Source organism: Anomalospiza imberbis, chromosome 29 (assembly GCF_031753505.1).
Source record: "Anomalospiza imberbis isolate Cuckoo-Finch-1a 21T00152 chromosome 29, ASM3175350v1, whole genome shotgun sequence".
Classification (NCBI taxonomy): domain Eukaryota; kingdom Metazoa; phylum Chordata; class Aves; order Passeriformes; family Viduidae; genus Anomalospiza; species Anomalospiza imberbis.
Window position 1 is genome coordinate 2,807,025 of NC_089709.1, and position 16,406 is coordinate 2,823,430.

General features: G+C 54.7%; 1 protein-coding gene and 1 long non-coding RNA gene across 3 annotated transcripts; both read left to right on the plus strand.

Moving 5' to 3' along the window:
* The first annotated feature begins 134 nt into the window (after nucleotides 1-134).
* Nucleotides 135-14,083, plus strand: GOLPH3L (golgi phosphoprotein 3 like). Of its 2 annotated transcripts, XM_068174845.1 has the most exons (5): nucleotides 135-212; nucleotides 729-920; nucleotides 6,787-6,918; nucleotides 7,991-8,105; nucleotides 13,449-14,083. In XM_068174845.1, the coding sequence occupies exons 2-5, from the start codon at nucleotides 741-743 to the stop codon at nucleotides 13,874-13,876; spliced, it is 855 nt and encodes a 284-aa protein (XP_068030946.1). In that variant the 5' UTR covers nucleotides 135-212; nucleotides 729-740; the 3' UTR covers nucleotides 13,877-14,083. The 2 variants fall into 2 exon arrangements, with proteins under 2 accessions (XP_068030946.1, XP_068030945.1); XM_068174844.1 differs by lacking the exon at nucleotides 135-212 and having other exon boundaries at nucleotides 726-920.
* LOC137463579 (uncharacterized) lies at nucleotides 5,688-6,775 on the plus strand. The gene is made up of 3 exons (XR_010993950.1): nucleotides 5,688-5,777; nucleotides 5,832-6,368; nucleotides 6,423-6,775. It is a non-coding gene; the product is annotated as an uncharacterized lncRNA (long non-coding RNA).
* Nucleotides 14,084-16,406: the final 2,323 nt, after the last annotated feature.

Genomic DNA, 16,406 nt, shown 5'->3' on the forward strand with positions numbered 1-16,406 from the left:
GGCGGAGCCACTCCCTGACTGACAGGAGGAAGTTCCGCCCCTCGACCCAGCCTGGCCGCACTCATTGGCTGCTCCGACTGGCGCGGGCTCCCATTGGTCGGCGCCGCGGCGTGGGCGGGCCCAGCGGAGCCCAGGAAGCGGCGGCGGCCCGGGGAGGCTTTTCCTGCCCGCGGAGCGGAGCGGAGCGGGGCGGGCGGACCCGCCGGGCCGCGGTGAGGCCGCGCGGTGGGCGGGGGTCTGGCAGCGCCCAACCCTCGTGGGGAGGGGGGCGAATCTTCACCCGCGGGGCGCTGCGGCGGCGGGCGGGATGGAGCGCGGCTGGTCCGGCGGGGCGAGACGGTGCGGGCCGGGGGGGGGGTGGGACAGAGCCCGGAGGCCTGAGGCAGAGCCGGGCCGGGGTTGGGAGGCGGGTGGGACAGAGCGGGGGTCGCGGGCGGTGCGACGGGGCCGTCCCGGGACGCTGCCGGGGGTGCGGGACCGCCCGTGCGGCCTCCGGGGCTCCCTGCAGAACCTGGCACTGCGAGCGTCCCGGCGCGGCGACGGGGGACGGCGGCCCCCCGCCTCCGCCATGGGGAGGGGGAGCTGGAAATCCTGGGCTAGAAGGGACGAGCGCCCCTGGGGCTGGCTCTGGGGGCTCGCGTCTGGCTCTGGGGGCTCGGGCTCGGGTCTGGGGCCCAGCACCGTGCCCGTGGCGGGTGTTGAGCGCGGCTGTGCCCTGCCGTGCCCAGCTGCAGCGGGAGATGACGACGCTCACGCACCGGGGCCGGCGGGCGGAGGGCAGGAGCGCGGAGAAGAAGGCGGACGGCGAGGAGGAGGCGGCTGCGGACAGGGAGCTGAACGAGGACGATCCCGATGACTCCAAAGACATCCGCCTCACGCTCATGGAGGAGGTGCTGCTCCTGGGGCTGAAGGACAAGGAGGTGAGGCAGGTGTCCGCTGGCACGTGGGCAGTGCTGTGCTCACGCTGGACTCGAGGCTCTCGGGGAGCAGCAGAAGGGATCGGGTGGGTTCTCGTCAGTGCTCTCCCTCAGAACCTGCTTAGAATCACAGAGTCGTGGTCTGGGTTGGGGTCGCAGAATTCACAGAATGACTGGGTTGGAAGAGACCTTAAAGATCATCGAGTCCAACCCCAGCACCTCAACCAAACCTCACTGAGTGTTGGAAGGGACTGTAAAGCTCATCCAGTTCCAAACCCTCATCATGGGCAGGGACACCTTCCCCCATCCCAGGCTGCTCCAAGCCCTGTCCAGCCTGGCCTTGGACAATTCCAGGGATGGGCCAGCTGCGCTGGGCTCCCTGTGCCAGGAGATGGCAACCTGAGCTGTGAGCGTGGCCGGTAAGTGCTGTGCCACCAGCCCTGCCTTGGGGACAGTGGCAGGAGGTGTGGGTGTGCAGAGCAGAGGGGGGGGTTGTTCTTTCCAGGGCTGAAGCCATGGGTAGAAGGAGCCTCAGCTGGTTTATCAAAGGGTGAACATCCTCCTCTGCAGCCCCAAAGCACCAGCTGGCACACAGGGACCCCGTGAGCACTGCTCTGCTCTTTAAAAATTCATGTGGGGAAGAGCAGAGGGAAGAGGCCGAGGGAGCAGAGTCAGCTGGGCTGGGAGCTGGGAGCAGGCACGGGCTGAGTCTGCACCCACGGTGCAGAGGGAGCAGGAGCTGCATCTCTGCTGGCTTCCTGGGATGGGGCTGGGTGGGAGTGTCAGTGCTGGGAGCTCCTCCTGTGTGCCTGCCACCCTGGAGGAAGGGAATCCTGGTCAAACAGAATTGTTTTGTGCTTATCAGCTGTTGGAACTCGTTTGTCAGCTCTGCCTGGAAGGGGAAGGTGCCTGGTATGGAGTTCTCTGAGCTGCCTGTGCTGTCCCTGTGCCTTGACTTCACCCCTGCATCCATCTTCTGCATCCGCTTGGGGAAATCTTTGGCTGTGAGGGTGGTGAGGCCCTGGCACAGGTTATTCCATGGCTGCCCCATCCCTGGGAGTGTCCCAGGCCAGGTTGGATGGGGCTTGGAGCAGCCTGGTGTGGTGGAACCTGTCCCTGCCATGACAGGGAATGGGATTAGTTGACCTTTAAGGTCCCTTCCAACCCAAACTATTCCACAGTTCTAAAATCTGCCATTCCTGACGAGTGGATGGGGAATTGCAGACCAGGGGAAGCCAACCAGGTGCCCAAAGTGCTTCTTGGGGTGACAGTGGCAGAGCAGAAGCTTCTACAGAGGCTTTCCAGCTCCAGGAACCCACTTTGGTCAAGACTGGACTCAGTGACCTTGGAGATCTTTTCCAGCTGTAATTATTCCATGATTCCTGTGTGAGCCTGGCTCCCACCCTGAGGAGCTGAGGTGGATGTCCTCCTCCTCTTCATTCCTCAGGGGTGGAATTCAACCTTTGTGAGGTGCTTGAACCTTTCTTTCAGCTGGGCTCTGCAGTTCTGGGTTGGTCCCAGCTGGTGCTGAGCTGTCACAGGGATCCAGCCCAGGCTGTGACAGTGACAAGGGCTGGGGCTGTCCTGTTTGAGAGCCCCAGATAAGACCTAGGAGCCAACTGGGAAGTGGCAGCAGCTCAGGGCTGTAAAGGGAACACAATGCAAATAATCCTGGAGCAAATATTTGAGAGCAGCCTGGGAGTGGGGTGCCATGGGCTGCCTTTTTCCTGGGCTGTGTTTGGTGTTCTTGGTTTATGTATCCTGGGAACGGCCCTTCAGCCACCAGGAACTGGTAGAGCACAACAAATACAGGAAAAAACCTTGTCACACTTTTATTTTTTTTTTCTCCATCCTGTCCTTCCACATTCCTGTAACTCACAACCAGAGGCAGCAGCAGCCTGGCCCTGAGCTGGGCTCTGTTTTCACAGCTCGGGTGTTCACTCATGCTTTGATGACTGGGGAAAAACAAGACCATTTTTGCCAAACTCAATGAGCTCACAGTGTAATTTCATTATTTAAAGCACCAGTCTGTCCATGTAGGAGGACCTGGCTGCAAACCAGCCTGGCTTTTGTAACCAGTCTGATTCCAGAAGCTGGAAATAACCCAGGAGCTTTGGAATTTAAAATTTCCTAGGGGTAACTTGCCCTTGAGGCCAGGAAATTGAAACCTTTGCTCATCTTCACACCCTTTCCTGGAGAACTTGTTTGTAAAAGCCATGAGCAAAACCCAGGAACGGAAAGCAGGAGGGCAGGGATGAAAGGTTGCTTTGTCTTCCTGCACGAGGAAATGGAGAAAGCAAATAAAAGTTTTCATTTCTTTTATGGTCCTCAGTGCTGGGCAAGGCCAGTGTCCACGTGCCCTGCTCAAACAGACCCACAGGGGGTGGGAATTCACCCCTGGGGAGGGAAAACCTTCCCTGGGGGAGGGCTGGGGGGTCCCAGCCTGTTTTCCTTGGGAAGGGGCTCACTTTTTCTCCAGTCTCCTGGTAGCTTTTAGACCTGTCCTTCCCTCCCTGTTTTCCATCCAGAGAAAGAGCAGCAGAAAGGGGGGAGAAAAAAGAGAAGAAAAAGCAGCAGAAAGGGAAGGAAAAAGAGCAGAAAGAGCAGCAGAAAGGGAGGGGGAAAAAGAGCAGAAAGAGCAGCAGAAAGGGAGGGGGAAAAAGAGCAGAAAGGGAGGAAAGAAAGCAGCAGAAAGGGAGGAAAAAACAGAGAAGAACAGCAGAAAGGGAGGGATAAAAAAGAGAAGATAGAGCAGCAGAAAGGGAGGGGAAAAAAGAGAAGATAGAGCAGCAGAAAGGGAGGGGAAAAAAGAGAAGATAGAGCAGCAGAAAGGGAGGGGAAAAAGAGAAGATAGAGCAGCAGAAAGGGAGGAAAAAAGATAAAATAGAGCAGCAGAAAGAGAGGAGAAAAAAGAAAAGATAGAGCAGCAGAAAGGGAGGAATAAAAAAAAGAGAGGAAAGAGCAGCAGAAAGAGAGGGAAAAGAAGAGCAGAAAGGGAGGGAAGAGAGCAGCAGAAAGGTGGAAGTTCCCACCAGGAGCCCATTCACGTGGGTTGGGGTCTCCCTGCAAAGCAGCGGGTGGTGGTGTGATCCCCCTGGGGTCACCCTTCCCCTGGGCACCCCTCAAATGCCAGCCCAGCCCCCTGAGGCTCTCCCGGAGCCCTGAATGCTCCTGGCTTGCCCTGAAATCCAAGGGACAGAAGGAAACAATCGGGCTTTGTTCTCACCAGGGAATGAAAGAGGAGTGGAAGAAGGGAAGGGAAGGGAAGGGAAGGGAAGGGAAGGGAAGGGAAGGGAAGGGAAGGGAAGGGATGGGGTTAGGGAAAGGAAAGGAAAGGAAAGGAAAGGAAAGGAAAGGAAAGGAAAGGAAAGGAAAGGAAAGGAAAGGAAAGGAAAGGAAAGGAAAGGAAAGGAAAGGAAAGGAAAGGAAAGGAAAGGGAAAGGGAAAGGGAAAGGGAAAGGGAAAGGAAAAGGGAAAGGGAAAGGAAAAGGAAAAGGAAAAGTCACCTGGGCTGCCCCACTGCTCCAAAGCAGAGCCAGCTCTCTTGGAAAGCATCACTTGAGCGTTGCTGAACCTCAGGGTTCAACCAGCTCCCTGCCTGCAAATTCCCAGGGCAAATTCCCTCCCTGCCCTTCCCTGGGCTTTCTTGTCCAGGTGTTTTTTCCTCCCTGGCTGCAATTCCAGGCCAGAAGTGTCCTGTGCACAGTGAAACTTGGATTCTCTTCCTTTTTGCTGCTCCTTTTTATGTGTCTGATCTCCTTCATCCTCTTCTCCCTCCATCCTCTCTTTCCCGGGCCAAATTCCTGTTTCAGTTCCTGGTTCTTTGTGGGTTTTATTTCCCAAACCTTTGCACCTTTCCCAAATCCTTTGCTTTTGGAGCTGGCAGCTCTCAGGATGAGGCCCCATCAACAACCTGGAGTGACAGGACAAGGGGGGATGGCTTCAAGTGGACAAAGAGGAGGTTTAGATGGGATTTTGGGAAGAAATTCCTCCCTGGGAGGGTGGCACAGGTGCCCAGAGAAGCTGTGGCTGCCCCTGGATCCCTGGAAGTGCCCAAGGCCAGGGCTTGCAGATAGTGGAAGGTGTCCCTGCCATGGCAAGGGCTGGAACTGGATGATTTTTGACACTTTTCTCACTTTTCTGTGGATTTTTTACACCCTGGGGCTGGGTGGAGCTGGGTGTGCCCTGTGGTTATGGGAAATGAATTTGTAGAGAATTCTCAAATCTTGACAGAAGGCTCACATGGTGTGCATCTTGTGTAAACTTTGAGATAAAAAAAAGATTATTTGGAAATATTATAGAATAGGACATTGTTGAGAGAGAAATGGAGCTAGAAACAAGTTTTAAAGGGTGGTTTTGTAAATAAGAAATAGAGAACTTTGGAGAAACAGAACTATGAAAGGTGTATTGTAGTAGGACCCTCAAGGGGTAATTTTAAATTATTTGCTTTAAGATATTTACAGCATGGTGTGGCTAAAGCTGATAAGCCAAAACATTATAATAATGTATTGTAATCAAGAAATAATTAGCTTCTGATTGTGATGGTGTAAATTATAACACCTGTATTGTCTCACCCTTCACATGAGACTGAAAACAGAATGAAAGTTTTTAAAACACCTCTCCGTTATCCCATCTGTGGGTCAGAAAAAGGCATAATCCAACATGCAGCCAGGAGGGCACAGCCTGCTCAGTGTTTGGAGGAGCTTTTGGGCAGGAAGGGGGAAAATTGGAGCTTCTCACCTGGTGGGGGAAAGATTTCCACCTCCCTTTGGAAATCTGGGAGGCTTTGGAGAGACAGGAACAGGGAAATCTGGAAATTTGGGAAGGTTTAGAGAGACAGGAGCAGGGAAATCTGGGAGGGTTTGGAGAGACAGGAGCAGAGACAGGAGCAGTGAAATCTGGGAATTTGGGAAGGTTTAGAGAGACAGGAGCAGGGAAATCTGGAAATTTGGGAAGATTTAGAGAGACAAGAACAGGGAAATCTGGAAATCTGGGAGGGTTTAGAGAGACAGGAGGAGGGAAATCTGGAAATTTGGGAAGGTTTAGAGAGATGGTAGCAGGGAAATCTGGGAATTTGGGAAGCTTTGGAGAGACAGGAGCAGGGAAATCTGGAAATTTGGGAAGGTTTAGAGAGACAATAACAGGGAAATCTGGAAATTTGGGAAGGTTTAGAGAGACAGGAGCAGGGAAATCTGGAAATTTGGGAGGGTATAGTGAGACAGGAGCAGGGAAATCTGGGAATTTGGGAAGCTTTGGAGAGACAGGAGCAGGGAAATCTGTAAATTTGGAAGGTTTAGAGAGACAATAACAGGGAAATCTGGAAATTTGGGAAGGTTTAGAGAGATGGGAGCAGGGAAATCTGGGAATTTGGGAAGGTTTAGAGAGACAGGAGCAGGGAAATCTGGAAATTTGGGAAGGTTTAGAGAGACAGGAGCAGGGAAATCTGGGAGGGTTTGGAGAGACAGAAGCAGAGACGGGAGCAGGGAAATTTGGAAATTTGGGAAGGTTTAGAGAGACAGGAGGAGGGAAATCTGGAAATTTGGGAGGGTTTAGAGAGACAAGAACAGGGAAATCTGGAAATTTGGGAGGGTTTAGAGGGACAGGAGCAGGGAAATCTGGGAATTTGGGAAGGTTTAGAGAGACAGGAGCAGGGAAATCTGGGAGGGTTTGGAGAGACAGAAGCAGAGACAGGAGCAGGGAAATTTGGGAGGGTTTGGAGAGACAGGAGCAGGGAAATTTGGGAAGCTTTGGAGAGATGGGAGCCGGGAAGTCTGGGAAGCTCTGGAGAGACTCCTGGGCAGGATCCAAGCAAGCCAGGAGGGACGAGGAGCAGAAGAGAGGAAAAATTCCTCCCCATTTTCTTCCCCAGGGCTACACGTCCTTCTGGAACGACTGCATCTCCTCGGGGCTGCGGGGCGGGATCCTCATCGAGCTGGCTCTGCGCGGCCGCATCCGCCTGGAGCCGCTGTCCCTGAGGAAGAAGAGGCTGCTGGAGAGGAAGGTGAGGCTGCAGCAGGGTCCGGGGCTCTGCCCACGCCGTGCTGCCCGGGGAGCGGCACGGCTCTGCCGCCAGCCCCAGCCCCTGTCCCGCTGTGATAAACTTGTTCACTCTGCTGTGAAAGTGTAAACTTTTCATAGAGGGTAATAGGAGATGCGGGCCACAAAGCAGAAATACAAGCTGCAGCTCTCTAACAAAGTTATTTTAACACCGCACATATAAAATCCAATTTAATGCTTGCAAAAAGCCCATATTGTAATATATATCTGTAACATATATCAGCTGTTTTACTCAGCTTAATTAACAGCTGAAATAAAACAAAGTTACTTTACAAAGTAAAATTTACAAAGTTTACAAGCTTTGTAAAGTTTACTGTTTATAACAATTAATTACGAAGTTTATACTAGAAACTTTACAAGGTTTATAACAAAGTTGCTTTAACATTACACATATAAAATCCATTTAAATATTTACAAAAAGCCAATATTATAATATCAATCATTATATTATTATACATTATGTTATATTGATAGAATCTATAATATATTGTATAGAGTACATTATATACTTTCTTAGCTTTAATATATAATACTATATAGCCAATAATTTAATGTAATATAATATTATAGTGTTATATTAATATAATATATAAATGCAATATATTATGTTATACTATGTTATATTATATTATATTATATTATATTATATTATATTATATTATAGTGTTATATTAATATAATATATAAATGCAATATATTATGTTATACTATGTTATAATATATATTATATTATATTATATTATATTATATTATATTATATTTTACTATATTATATTTTACTATATTATGTTATGTTATATCATATTATATGTAATATATAATTGTAATGCTATATTATATTTATAATGTTATGTTATTATATTATTATTATGTTATTATATAATTGTAGCATTATATTATTATATAACGTTATATATATAATGTTTTATTATTATATTATGGTAATGTTACATTATTTATACAATAACGCTACAAAATGACAATATTTTCATATTCTGTCCCATTTCTCCTGCCAGGTGCTGCTGAAGTCGGATGCTCCCACTGGGGATGTGCTGCTGGATGAGACCCTCAGGCACATCAAGGCCACGGAGACAGCAGAGACGGTTCAGACCTGGATAGAGCTGCTCACTGGTAGGGCCAGGTGGAAATTCCACCACCCCAGCTCCCTCCAGGCCTGTCCAAACATCCCCCAGACCCACCAAAATCCGTCCAGCATCACCCTCTGCGTCCAGAGCTCCAGGATCTGGTGGTGAGGGAGCCCCAAAACCAGCCTGGACCCTCAAATCCCTCCAAAACCCCTCTCCAGGCCTGTCCAAACATCCCTCAGACCCCGTCAAACCCACCAAAATCCATCCAGGATCATCCTCTGCATCCAGGATCTGGTGGTGAGGGAGCCCCAAAACCAGCCTAGACCCTCAAATCCCTCCAAAACCCCTCTCCAGGCCTGTCCAAACATCCCTCAGACCCCGTCAAAGCCACCAAAATCCATCCAGGATCCCAGGTCCAGCATCACCCTCTGCGTCCAGAGCTCCAGGATCTGGTGGTGAGGGAGCCCCAAAACCAGCCTGGACCCTCAAATCCCTCCAGGCCTGTCCTAACATCCCCCAGACCCAGCCAAACCCACCAAAATCCATCCAGGATCATCCTCTGCATCCAGGATCTGGTGGTGAGGGAGCCCCAAAACCAGCCTGGACCCTCAAATCCCTCCAGGCCTGTCCTAACATCCCCCAGACCCAGCCAAAGCCACCAAAATCCATCCAGGATCATCCTCTGCATCCAGGATCTGGTGGTGAGGGAGCCCCAAAACCAGCCTGGACCCTCAAATCCCTCCAAAACCCCTCTCCAGGCCTGTCCAAACATCCCTCAGACCCCGTCAAAGCCACCAAAATCCATCCAGGATCCCAGGTCCAGCATCACCCTCTGCGTCCAGAGCTCCAGGATCTGGTGGTGAGGGAGCCCCAAAACCAGCCTGGACCCTCAAATCCCTCCAGGCCTGTCCTAACATCCCCCAGACCCAGCCAAACCCACCAAAATCCATCCAGGATCATCCTCTGCATCCAGGATCTGGTGGTGAGGGAGCCCCAAAACCAGCCTGGACCCTCAAATCCCTCCAAAACCCCTCTCCAGGCCTGTCCAAACATCCCTCAGACCCCGTCAAAGCCACCAAAATCCATCCAGGATCATCCTCTGCATCCAGGATCTGGTGGTGAGGGAGCCCCAAAACCAGCCTGGACCCTCAAATCCCTCCAGGCCTGTCCTAACATCCCCCAGACCCAGCCAAAGCCACCAAAATCCATCCAGGATCATCCTCTGCATCCAGGATCTGGTGGTGAGGGAGCCCCAAAACCAGCCTAGACCCTCAAATCCCTCCAAAACCCCTCTCCAGGCCTGTCCAAACATCCCTCAGACCCCGTCAAAGCCACCAAAATCCATCCAGGATCCCAGGTCCAGCATCACCCTCTGCGTCCAGAGCTCCAGGATCTGGTGGTGAGGGAGCCCCAAAACCAGCCTGGACCCTCAAATCCCTCCAGGCCTGTCCTAACATCCCCCAGACCCAGCCAAACCCACCAAAATCCATCCAGGATCATCCTCTGCATCCAGGATCTGGTTGTGAGGGAGCCCCAAAACCAGCCTAGACCCTCAAATCCCTCCAAAACCCCTCTCCAGGCCTGTCCAAACATCCCTCAGACCCCGTCAAAGCCACCAAAATCCATCCAGGATCCCAGGTCCAGCATCACCCTCTGCGTCCAGAGCTCCAGGATCTGGTGGTGAGGGAGCCCCAAAACCAGCCTGGACCCTCAAATCCCTCCAGGCCTGTCCTAACATCCCCCAGACCCAGCCAAACCCACCGAAATCCATCCAGGATCATCCTCTGCATCCAGGATCTGGTGGTGAGGGAGCCCCAAAACCAGCCTGGACCCTCAAATCCCTCCAGGCCTGTCCTAACATCCCCCAGACCCAGCCAAAGCCACCAAAATCCATCCAGGATCATCCTCTGCATCCAGGATCTGGTGGTGAGGGAGCCCCAAAACCAGCCTAGACCCTCAAATCCCTCCAAAACCCCTCTCCAGGCCTGTCCAAACATCCCTCAGACCCCGTCAAAGCCACCAAAATCCATCCAGGATCCCAGGTCCAGCATCACCCTCTGCGTCCAGAGCTCCAGGATCTGGTGGTGAGGGAGCCCCAAAACCAGCCTGGACCCTCAAATCCCTCCAGGCCTGTCCTAACATCCCCCAGACCCAGCCAAACCCACCAAAATCCATCCAGGATCATCCTCTGCATCCAGGATCTGGTGGTGAGGGAGCCCCAAAACCAGCCTGGACCCTCAAATCCCTCCAGGCCTGTCCTAACATCCCCCAGACCCAGCCAAACCCACCAAAATCCATCCAGGATCATCCTCTGCATCCAGGATCTGGTGGTGAGGGAGCCCCAAAACCAGCCTGGACCCTCAAATCCCTCCAAAACCCCTCTCCAAGCCTGTCCAAACATCCCTCAGACCCCGTCAAAGCCACCAAAATCCATCCAGGATCCCAGGTCCAGCATCACCCTCTGCGTCCAGAGCTCCAGGATCTGGTGGTGAGGGAGCCCCAAAACCAGCCTGGACCCTCAAATCCCTCCAGGCCTGTCCTAACATCCCCCAGACCCAGCCAAAGCCACCAAAATCCATCCAGGATCATCCTCTGCATCCAGGATCTGGTGGTGAGGGAGCCCCAAAACCAGCCTGGACCCTCAAATCCCTCCAGGCCTGTCCTAACATCCCCCAGACCCAGCCAAAGCCACCAAAATCCATCCAGGATCATCCTCTGCATCCAGGATCTGGTGGTGAGGGAGCCCCAAAACCAGCCTAGACCCTCAAATCCCTCCAAAACCCCTCTCCAGGCCTGTCCAAACATCCCTCAGACCCCGTCAAAGCCACCAAAATCCATCCAGGATCCCAGGTCCAGCATCACCCTCTGCGTCCAGAGCTCTAGGATCTGGTGGTGAGGGAGCCCCAAAACCAGCCTGGACCCTCAAATCCCTCCAGGCCTGTCCTAACATCCCCCAGACCCAGCCAAACCCACCAAAATCCATCCAGGATCATCCTCTGCATCCAGGATCTGGTGGTGAGGGAGCCCCAAAACCAGCCTGGACCCTCAAATCCCTCCAGGCCTGTCCTAACATCCCCCAGACCCAGCCAAACCCACCAAAATCCATCCAGGATCATCCTCTGCATCCAGGATCTGGTGGTGAGGGAGCCCCAAAACCAGCCTGGACCCTCAAATCCCTCCAGGCCTGTCCTAACATCCCCCAGACCCAGCCAAACCCACCAAAATCCATCCAGGATCATCCTCTGCATCCAGGATCTGGTGGTGAGGGAGCCCCAAAACCAGCCTGGACCCTCAAATCCCTCCAAGCCTGTCCTAACATCCCCCAGACCCAGCCAAACCCACCAAAATCCATCCAGGATCATCCTCTGCATCCAGGATCTGGTGGTGAGGGAGCCCCAAAACCAGCCTGGACCCTCAAATCCCTCCAAAACCCCTCTCCAAGCCTGTCCAAACATCCCTCAGACCCCGTCAAAGCCACCAAAATCCATCCAGGATCCCAGGTCCAGCATCATCCTCTGCGTCCAGAGCTCCAGGATCTGGTGGTGAGGGAGCCCCAAAAAGAGGGGAGAGCCCCAGAACGGCCCTGGACCCTCAAATCCCTCCAAAACCCCTCTCCAGGCCTGTCCATGATTCCCTGATTTCCCTTCCCACATCACCCTGGAGGGTGTCCAGGTAGAATTTGAAGGTTCTCCTGGAGGATTCTGGGTGGTTCCAGGTAGGATTTGGGTCTCCTGGGAAGGCTTTTGGGGGTTCCATGTGGGATTCGGGGATCCTGGGAAAGATTTTGAGGGTCCCAGGTAAGATTTGAGGATCCTGGGAAAGATCTTGGAAGATCTCAGATAGGATTTGGGGATCCTGGGAAGGATTTTGGGGATCCTCAGTAGGATTTGGGTCTCCTGGGAAAGATTTTGGAGGATCTCAGGTAGGATTTGGGTCTCCTGGGAAGGATTTTGGGGGTCCCATGTAGGATTTGGGGATCCTGGGAATGATCTTGGATTATCTCAGATAGGATTTGGGTCTCCTGGGAAAGATTTTGGAGGATCTCAGGTAGGATTTGGGTCTCCTGGGAAAGATTTTGGAGGATCTCAGATAGGATTTGGGTCTCCTGGGAAGGATTTTGGAGGATCTCAGGTAGGATTTGGGGATCCTGGGAAAGATTTTGAGGATCTCAGGAAGGATTTGTGGATCCTGGGGAGGATTTCCAGATCCTCAACAGGATTTTGAGCTCCTGGGAAGCATTTTGGAGGATCCAAATGCTGAGGCCTCAGCAAGCCTGGGGTGATCCATGGGTGGAAGAGGCTTTGGAAAGGGAGGGGATTTGCCCTGGGATCTCTGCTCAAAACTCCACTGGGAGCTTTGCCAGGAGGATCTGAGTCAGACCAAGGGATCAGAGCCTGGTGTCCATGCAGGACATCATGGAGGAACACTGGGATTGGGAAGCAAAGCTTGACCAGAATTTCCCTGGCCTGGTCCTGGATCCCTGGAGATCCCTGGAGATCCCTGGAGATGGGGAGAGCCGGGGAAGGCTGGATGTGGGGGCAGAGAAGGATTTTCCGGGTGTTCTTCTGGGAGATCTTGGACTTGTTCTCCTTTAGTTCCTGCTGAGGCCTCAGCAGGCTGGGGGTGATCCATGGGTGGAAGAGGCTTTGGAAAGGGAGGGGATTTGCCCTGGGATCTCTGCTCAAAACTCCACTGGGAGCTTTGCCAGGAGGATCTGAGTCAGACCAAGGGATCAGAGCCTGGTGTCCATGCAGGACATCATGGAGGAACACTGGGATTGGGAAGCAAAGCTTGACCAGAATTTCCCTGGCCTGGTCCTGGATCCCTGGAGATCCCTGGAGATCCCTGGAGATGGGGAGAGCCGGGGAAGGCTGGATGTGGGGGCAGAGAAGGATTTTCCGGGTGTTCTTCTGGGAGATCTTGGACTTGTTCTCCTTTAGTTCCTGCTGAGGCCTCAGCAGGCTGGGGGTGATCCACGGGTGGAAGAGGCTTTGGAAAGGGATGGGATTTGCCCTGGGATCTCTGCTCAAAACTCCACTGGGAGCTTTGCCAGGAGGATCTGAGTCAGACCAAGGGATCAGAGCCTGGTGTCCATGCAGGACATCATGGAAGGGTGGAAGGACACTGGGATTGGGAAGCAAAGCTTGACCAGAGCCTCCCTGGCCCTGGAGATCCCTGGAGATCCCTGGAGATGGGGAGAGCCGGGGAAGGCTGGATGTGGGGGCAGAGAAGGATTTTCCGGGTGTTCTTTTGTTGGGAGCTCGGTGGAAATCTTGGAGCTCAGAGCTCCTGCGGCAGCGCCCGGTGTCCATGCAGGACATCGTGGAAGGATGGAAGAACACTGGGATTGGGAAACAAACCTTGACCAGAGCCTCCCACCCCTCAGGAGAGACCTGGAACCCCTTCAAGCTGCAGTACCAGCTGCGCAACGTGCGGGAGCGCCTGGCCAAGGCTCTGGTGGAGAAGGGCATCCTGACCACGGAGAAGCAGAACTTCCTCCTCTTCGACATGACCACCCACCCCGTCAGCAACGCCTCCGAGAAGCAGCGCCTGCTGAAGAGGCTCCAGGAGAGCGTCCTGGAGCGTTGGGTCAACGAGCCCCAGCGCATGGAGCGCAGGACTCTGGCCCTGCTGGTGCTGGCCCACGCCTCGGACGTGCTGGAGAACGTTTTCGCCAGCCTGGCCGACGACAAGTACGACGTGGCCATGAACAGGACCAAGGACCTGCTGGATATGGACCCTGAGGTGGAAGCTGCCAAAAGCAAGGGCACGGAGATGATCTGGGCCGTGCTGGCGGCCTTCAATAAGTCCTAAACTTCTCCTCACGTAGGGTGGGGGAGACCCTTGATGGGTCCCGTCATGGGGTCGCACCCAGGGGTCTCCCCAGAGGGACCTGGAGCTGGAAGCTGCCAAAGGCAGGGCCATGGAGATGATCTGGGCCGTGCTGATGGCCTTCAATAAGTCCTAAACACTCTTCACATGGGGTGGGGGTGGTCCTTGATGGGTCCCATCAAGGAGACCCCACACCCTACCTGGGATCCCATCAAGGGGACCCCTCTCCCCAGAGGGACCTGAGGTGGAAGCTGCCAAAGGCAGGGCCACGGAGATGATCTGGGCCGTGCTGGTGGCCTTCAATAAGTCCTAAACTTCTCACGTGGGGTGGGGGAGACCCTTGATGGGTCCCATCCTGGGGTCCCATTCCAGGGTCTCCCCACGGGGACCTGGAGCTCCAGGGGCACTGGGTGGGCTCAGCCTGGGGAGGGACCAGGGGATTTTGCTTTTCCCCTCCCCAGGTAGGGCTGGGAGGTGAGAACCCCCCACCACCACCACAGCCCCTGGTGCCTCTGGGGAGAGGTGGCAGCAGCTCTTCACTCCTTGCCCTTGGCCATTTCCTTCTGAGGCCAGTGCAGAGCCGGGGGTGGCCCAGCCAGGGGTGGCCCAGCCGGGGGTGGCACAGCCAGGGGTGGCCCAGCCGGGGTGGCACAGCCAGAGGTGGCACAGCCAGGGGTGGCCCAGCCGGGGGTGGCACAGCCAGGGGTGGCCCAGCCGGGGTGGCACAGCCAGAGGTGGCACAGCCAGGGGTGGCCCAGGAGCTGCTCCAAGAGGCCAAACCCTGGCACCGAGGGGCTGGGACAGCTCCTGGGTGCCTGTCCCCCAGCCAGGGCGTACCTGGGAGCTCTGGGGGTGCCCCTGAGGGACTCACAGCCTCCTGGAGTGGGTTTGGGGGTGTTGGGCAGGCGGGAGCAGCCCCATCCCTGGCACCCAGAGCTCCCCCGCGTGTCTCCGTGCAGGAGCAGCTCTGCAGAGCCCCCATGGCTCAGCTGCTCTTTCTGGTAAGAAACCAAGTGAAGCTGTGATTATTTTTGTTCACATCCCCCTTCCTTCCTCCCTCCCCCACTTTATTCTCCTGTAGTTCACTTAAAAACGTAAATATTTCTCTGCAGCCCAGGGCTCTGTCCGTGTTTCAGTGGGTGCAGCTGCCGGCGTTGGCATTTCAAGGGGCACTGGCTCGGGAGGGTGTTGGTGACACCGGTGACATGAGCTGAGGGTGGTCTCAGCGGACGGGTGGGGGTGAGCTCCCTTCTCCTCCAGGCCCCTTTCCCTTCCCGGGGCGCTTTCGGGTGTCCCCGCATCCCCCGGTCCCGCGCGGTGTCCCCGCATCCTCCAGCCCCGGGCTCGAACGCGCTGAGGGACTGCTGTAGCCCCGCCTCTTTCCCCGCCCACTCGATGGTTCTCATTTTCTATTGGCTGCCGTTCGTGTCAGTCATTGCGGCCCCGCTCTTTTGTTTGCACCGCCTCCTCTCAGTGCCCCGCCTTCCGCACGCACTGATTGGTCAATTGTGATGTCACTGCGGCCGCTTCTCTGCGTCCATTGGGTACAGCTGCTGTCCGTCACACACCTGAGGCGGTGGAGGCGGTGGCGGCCATTTTGGAGCAGGGCGCGGGGCCGGACGCAGCGGAGGGAGCGCCGAGCCCCCCTCGCCGCCATGGCAGCTCCGCTCGGTACCGGCGCCTTCACGGAAGAGACCGGGCGGGAGAAACAGGTGGGGGAACCGCCGGGGGAAGAAGAGGGTGTCGGGCGGGCTGCCACTGGCTCGGCTGCACGTCCCTCTTTCCAGTCCTAAGCGGCGATTGGTTGTTTCTGTTGTCCGTCTGGCGAATACCGGGCTCTGATTGGCTACAGTAGTAGGGGTGGGCGGGACTTCCGTCTTGGGCGTGATGGCGGTGTGGGGGGTGGTGGGGGGTCGGTGGGGTGGGATGAGGGGACCGGGATGGGCCCGGGACGGGCCCGGGATGGGGGGAACTGGGCTGGGAGGGGGCTGGGAGCTGAGGGGAGCCGAGAGATCCTGGAATGGCTTCAGGGGACAAAGCTTTGGGTGCTGCTGTCAGACTCCCCTGACCCTAAAATCCTATTCAAGAACACTAAAATATCTCCAGGATCCCCAAAATCCTGCTTGGAATTCCTGAAATCCTCCCCAGGGTCCCCAGATCCTACACAAGATCCCGCACAATCCTTCCCAAGATGCCCAAATTCTACCTGAGATCCCTCAAAATCTTCCCCAGGAACCCCAAAATCCTTCCCAGGATCCTCAAATCCTACCTGAGATCCCCAAAAATCCTTCACAGGATGCCCAAATTCTACCTGGGATCCCCAAAATCCTTCCTGGGACCCCAAATTCTACCTGAGATCCCTCAAAATCCTTCCCAGGATGCCCAAATTCTACCTGGGATCCCCCAGGATCCACACATCCAAACTAGGAGCCCCAGAATCCTCCCCAGGGTCCCCAAATTCTACCTGGGAGCCCCAAAATCCTTCCCAGGATCCCCAAATCCTACATGGGAC

What these genes read in the sequence shown, in the direction of transcription:
- GOLPH3L (XM_068174845.1), top strand. Translation starts at nt 741, where the DNA reads ATGACGACGCTCACGCACCGGGGCCGGCGGGCGGAGGGCAGGAGCGCG. An exon ending in TGGGGCTGAAGGACAAGGAG is followed by an intron (nt 921 to 6,786) that starts GTGAGGCAGGTG and finishes TTTCTTCCCCAG; the next exon opens with GGCTACACGTCCTTCTGGAA. An exon ending in CTGGATAGAGCTGCTCACTG is followed by an intron (nt 8,106 to 13,448) that starts GTAGGGCCAGGT and finishes CCCACCCCTCAG; the next exon opens with GAGAGACCTGGAACCCCTTC.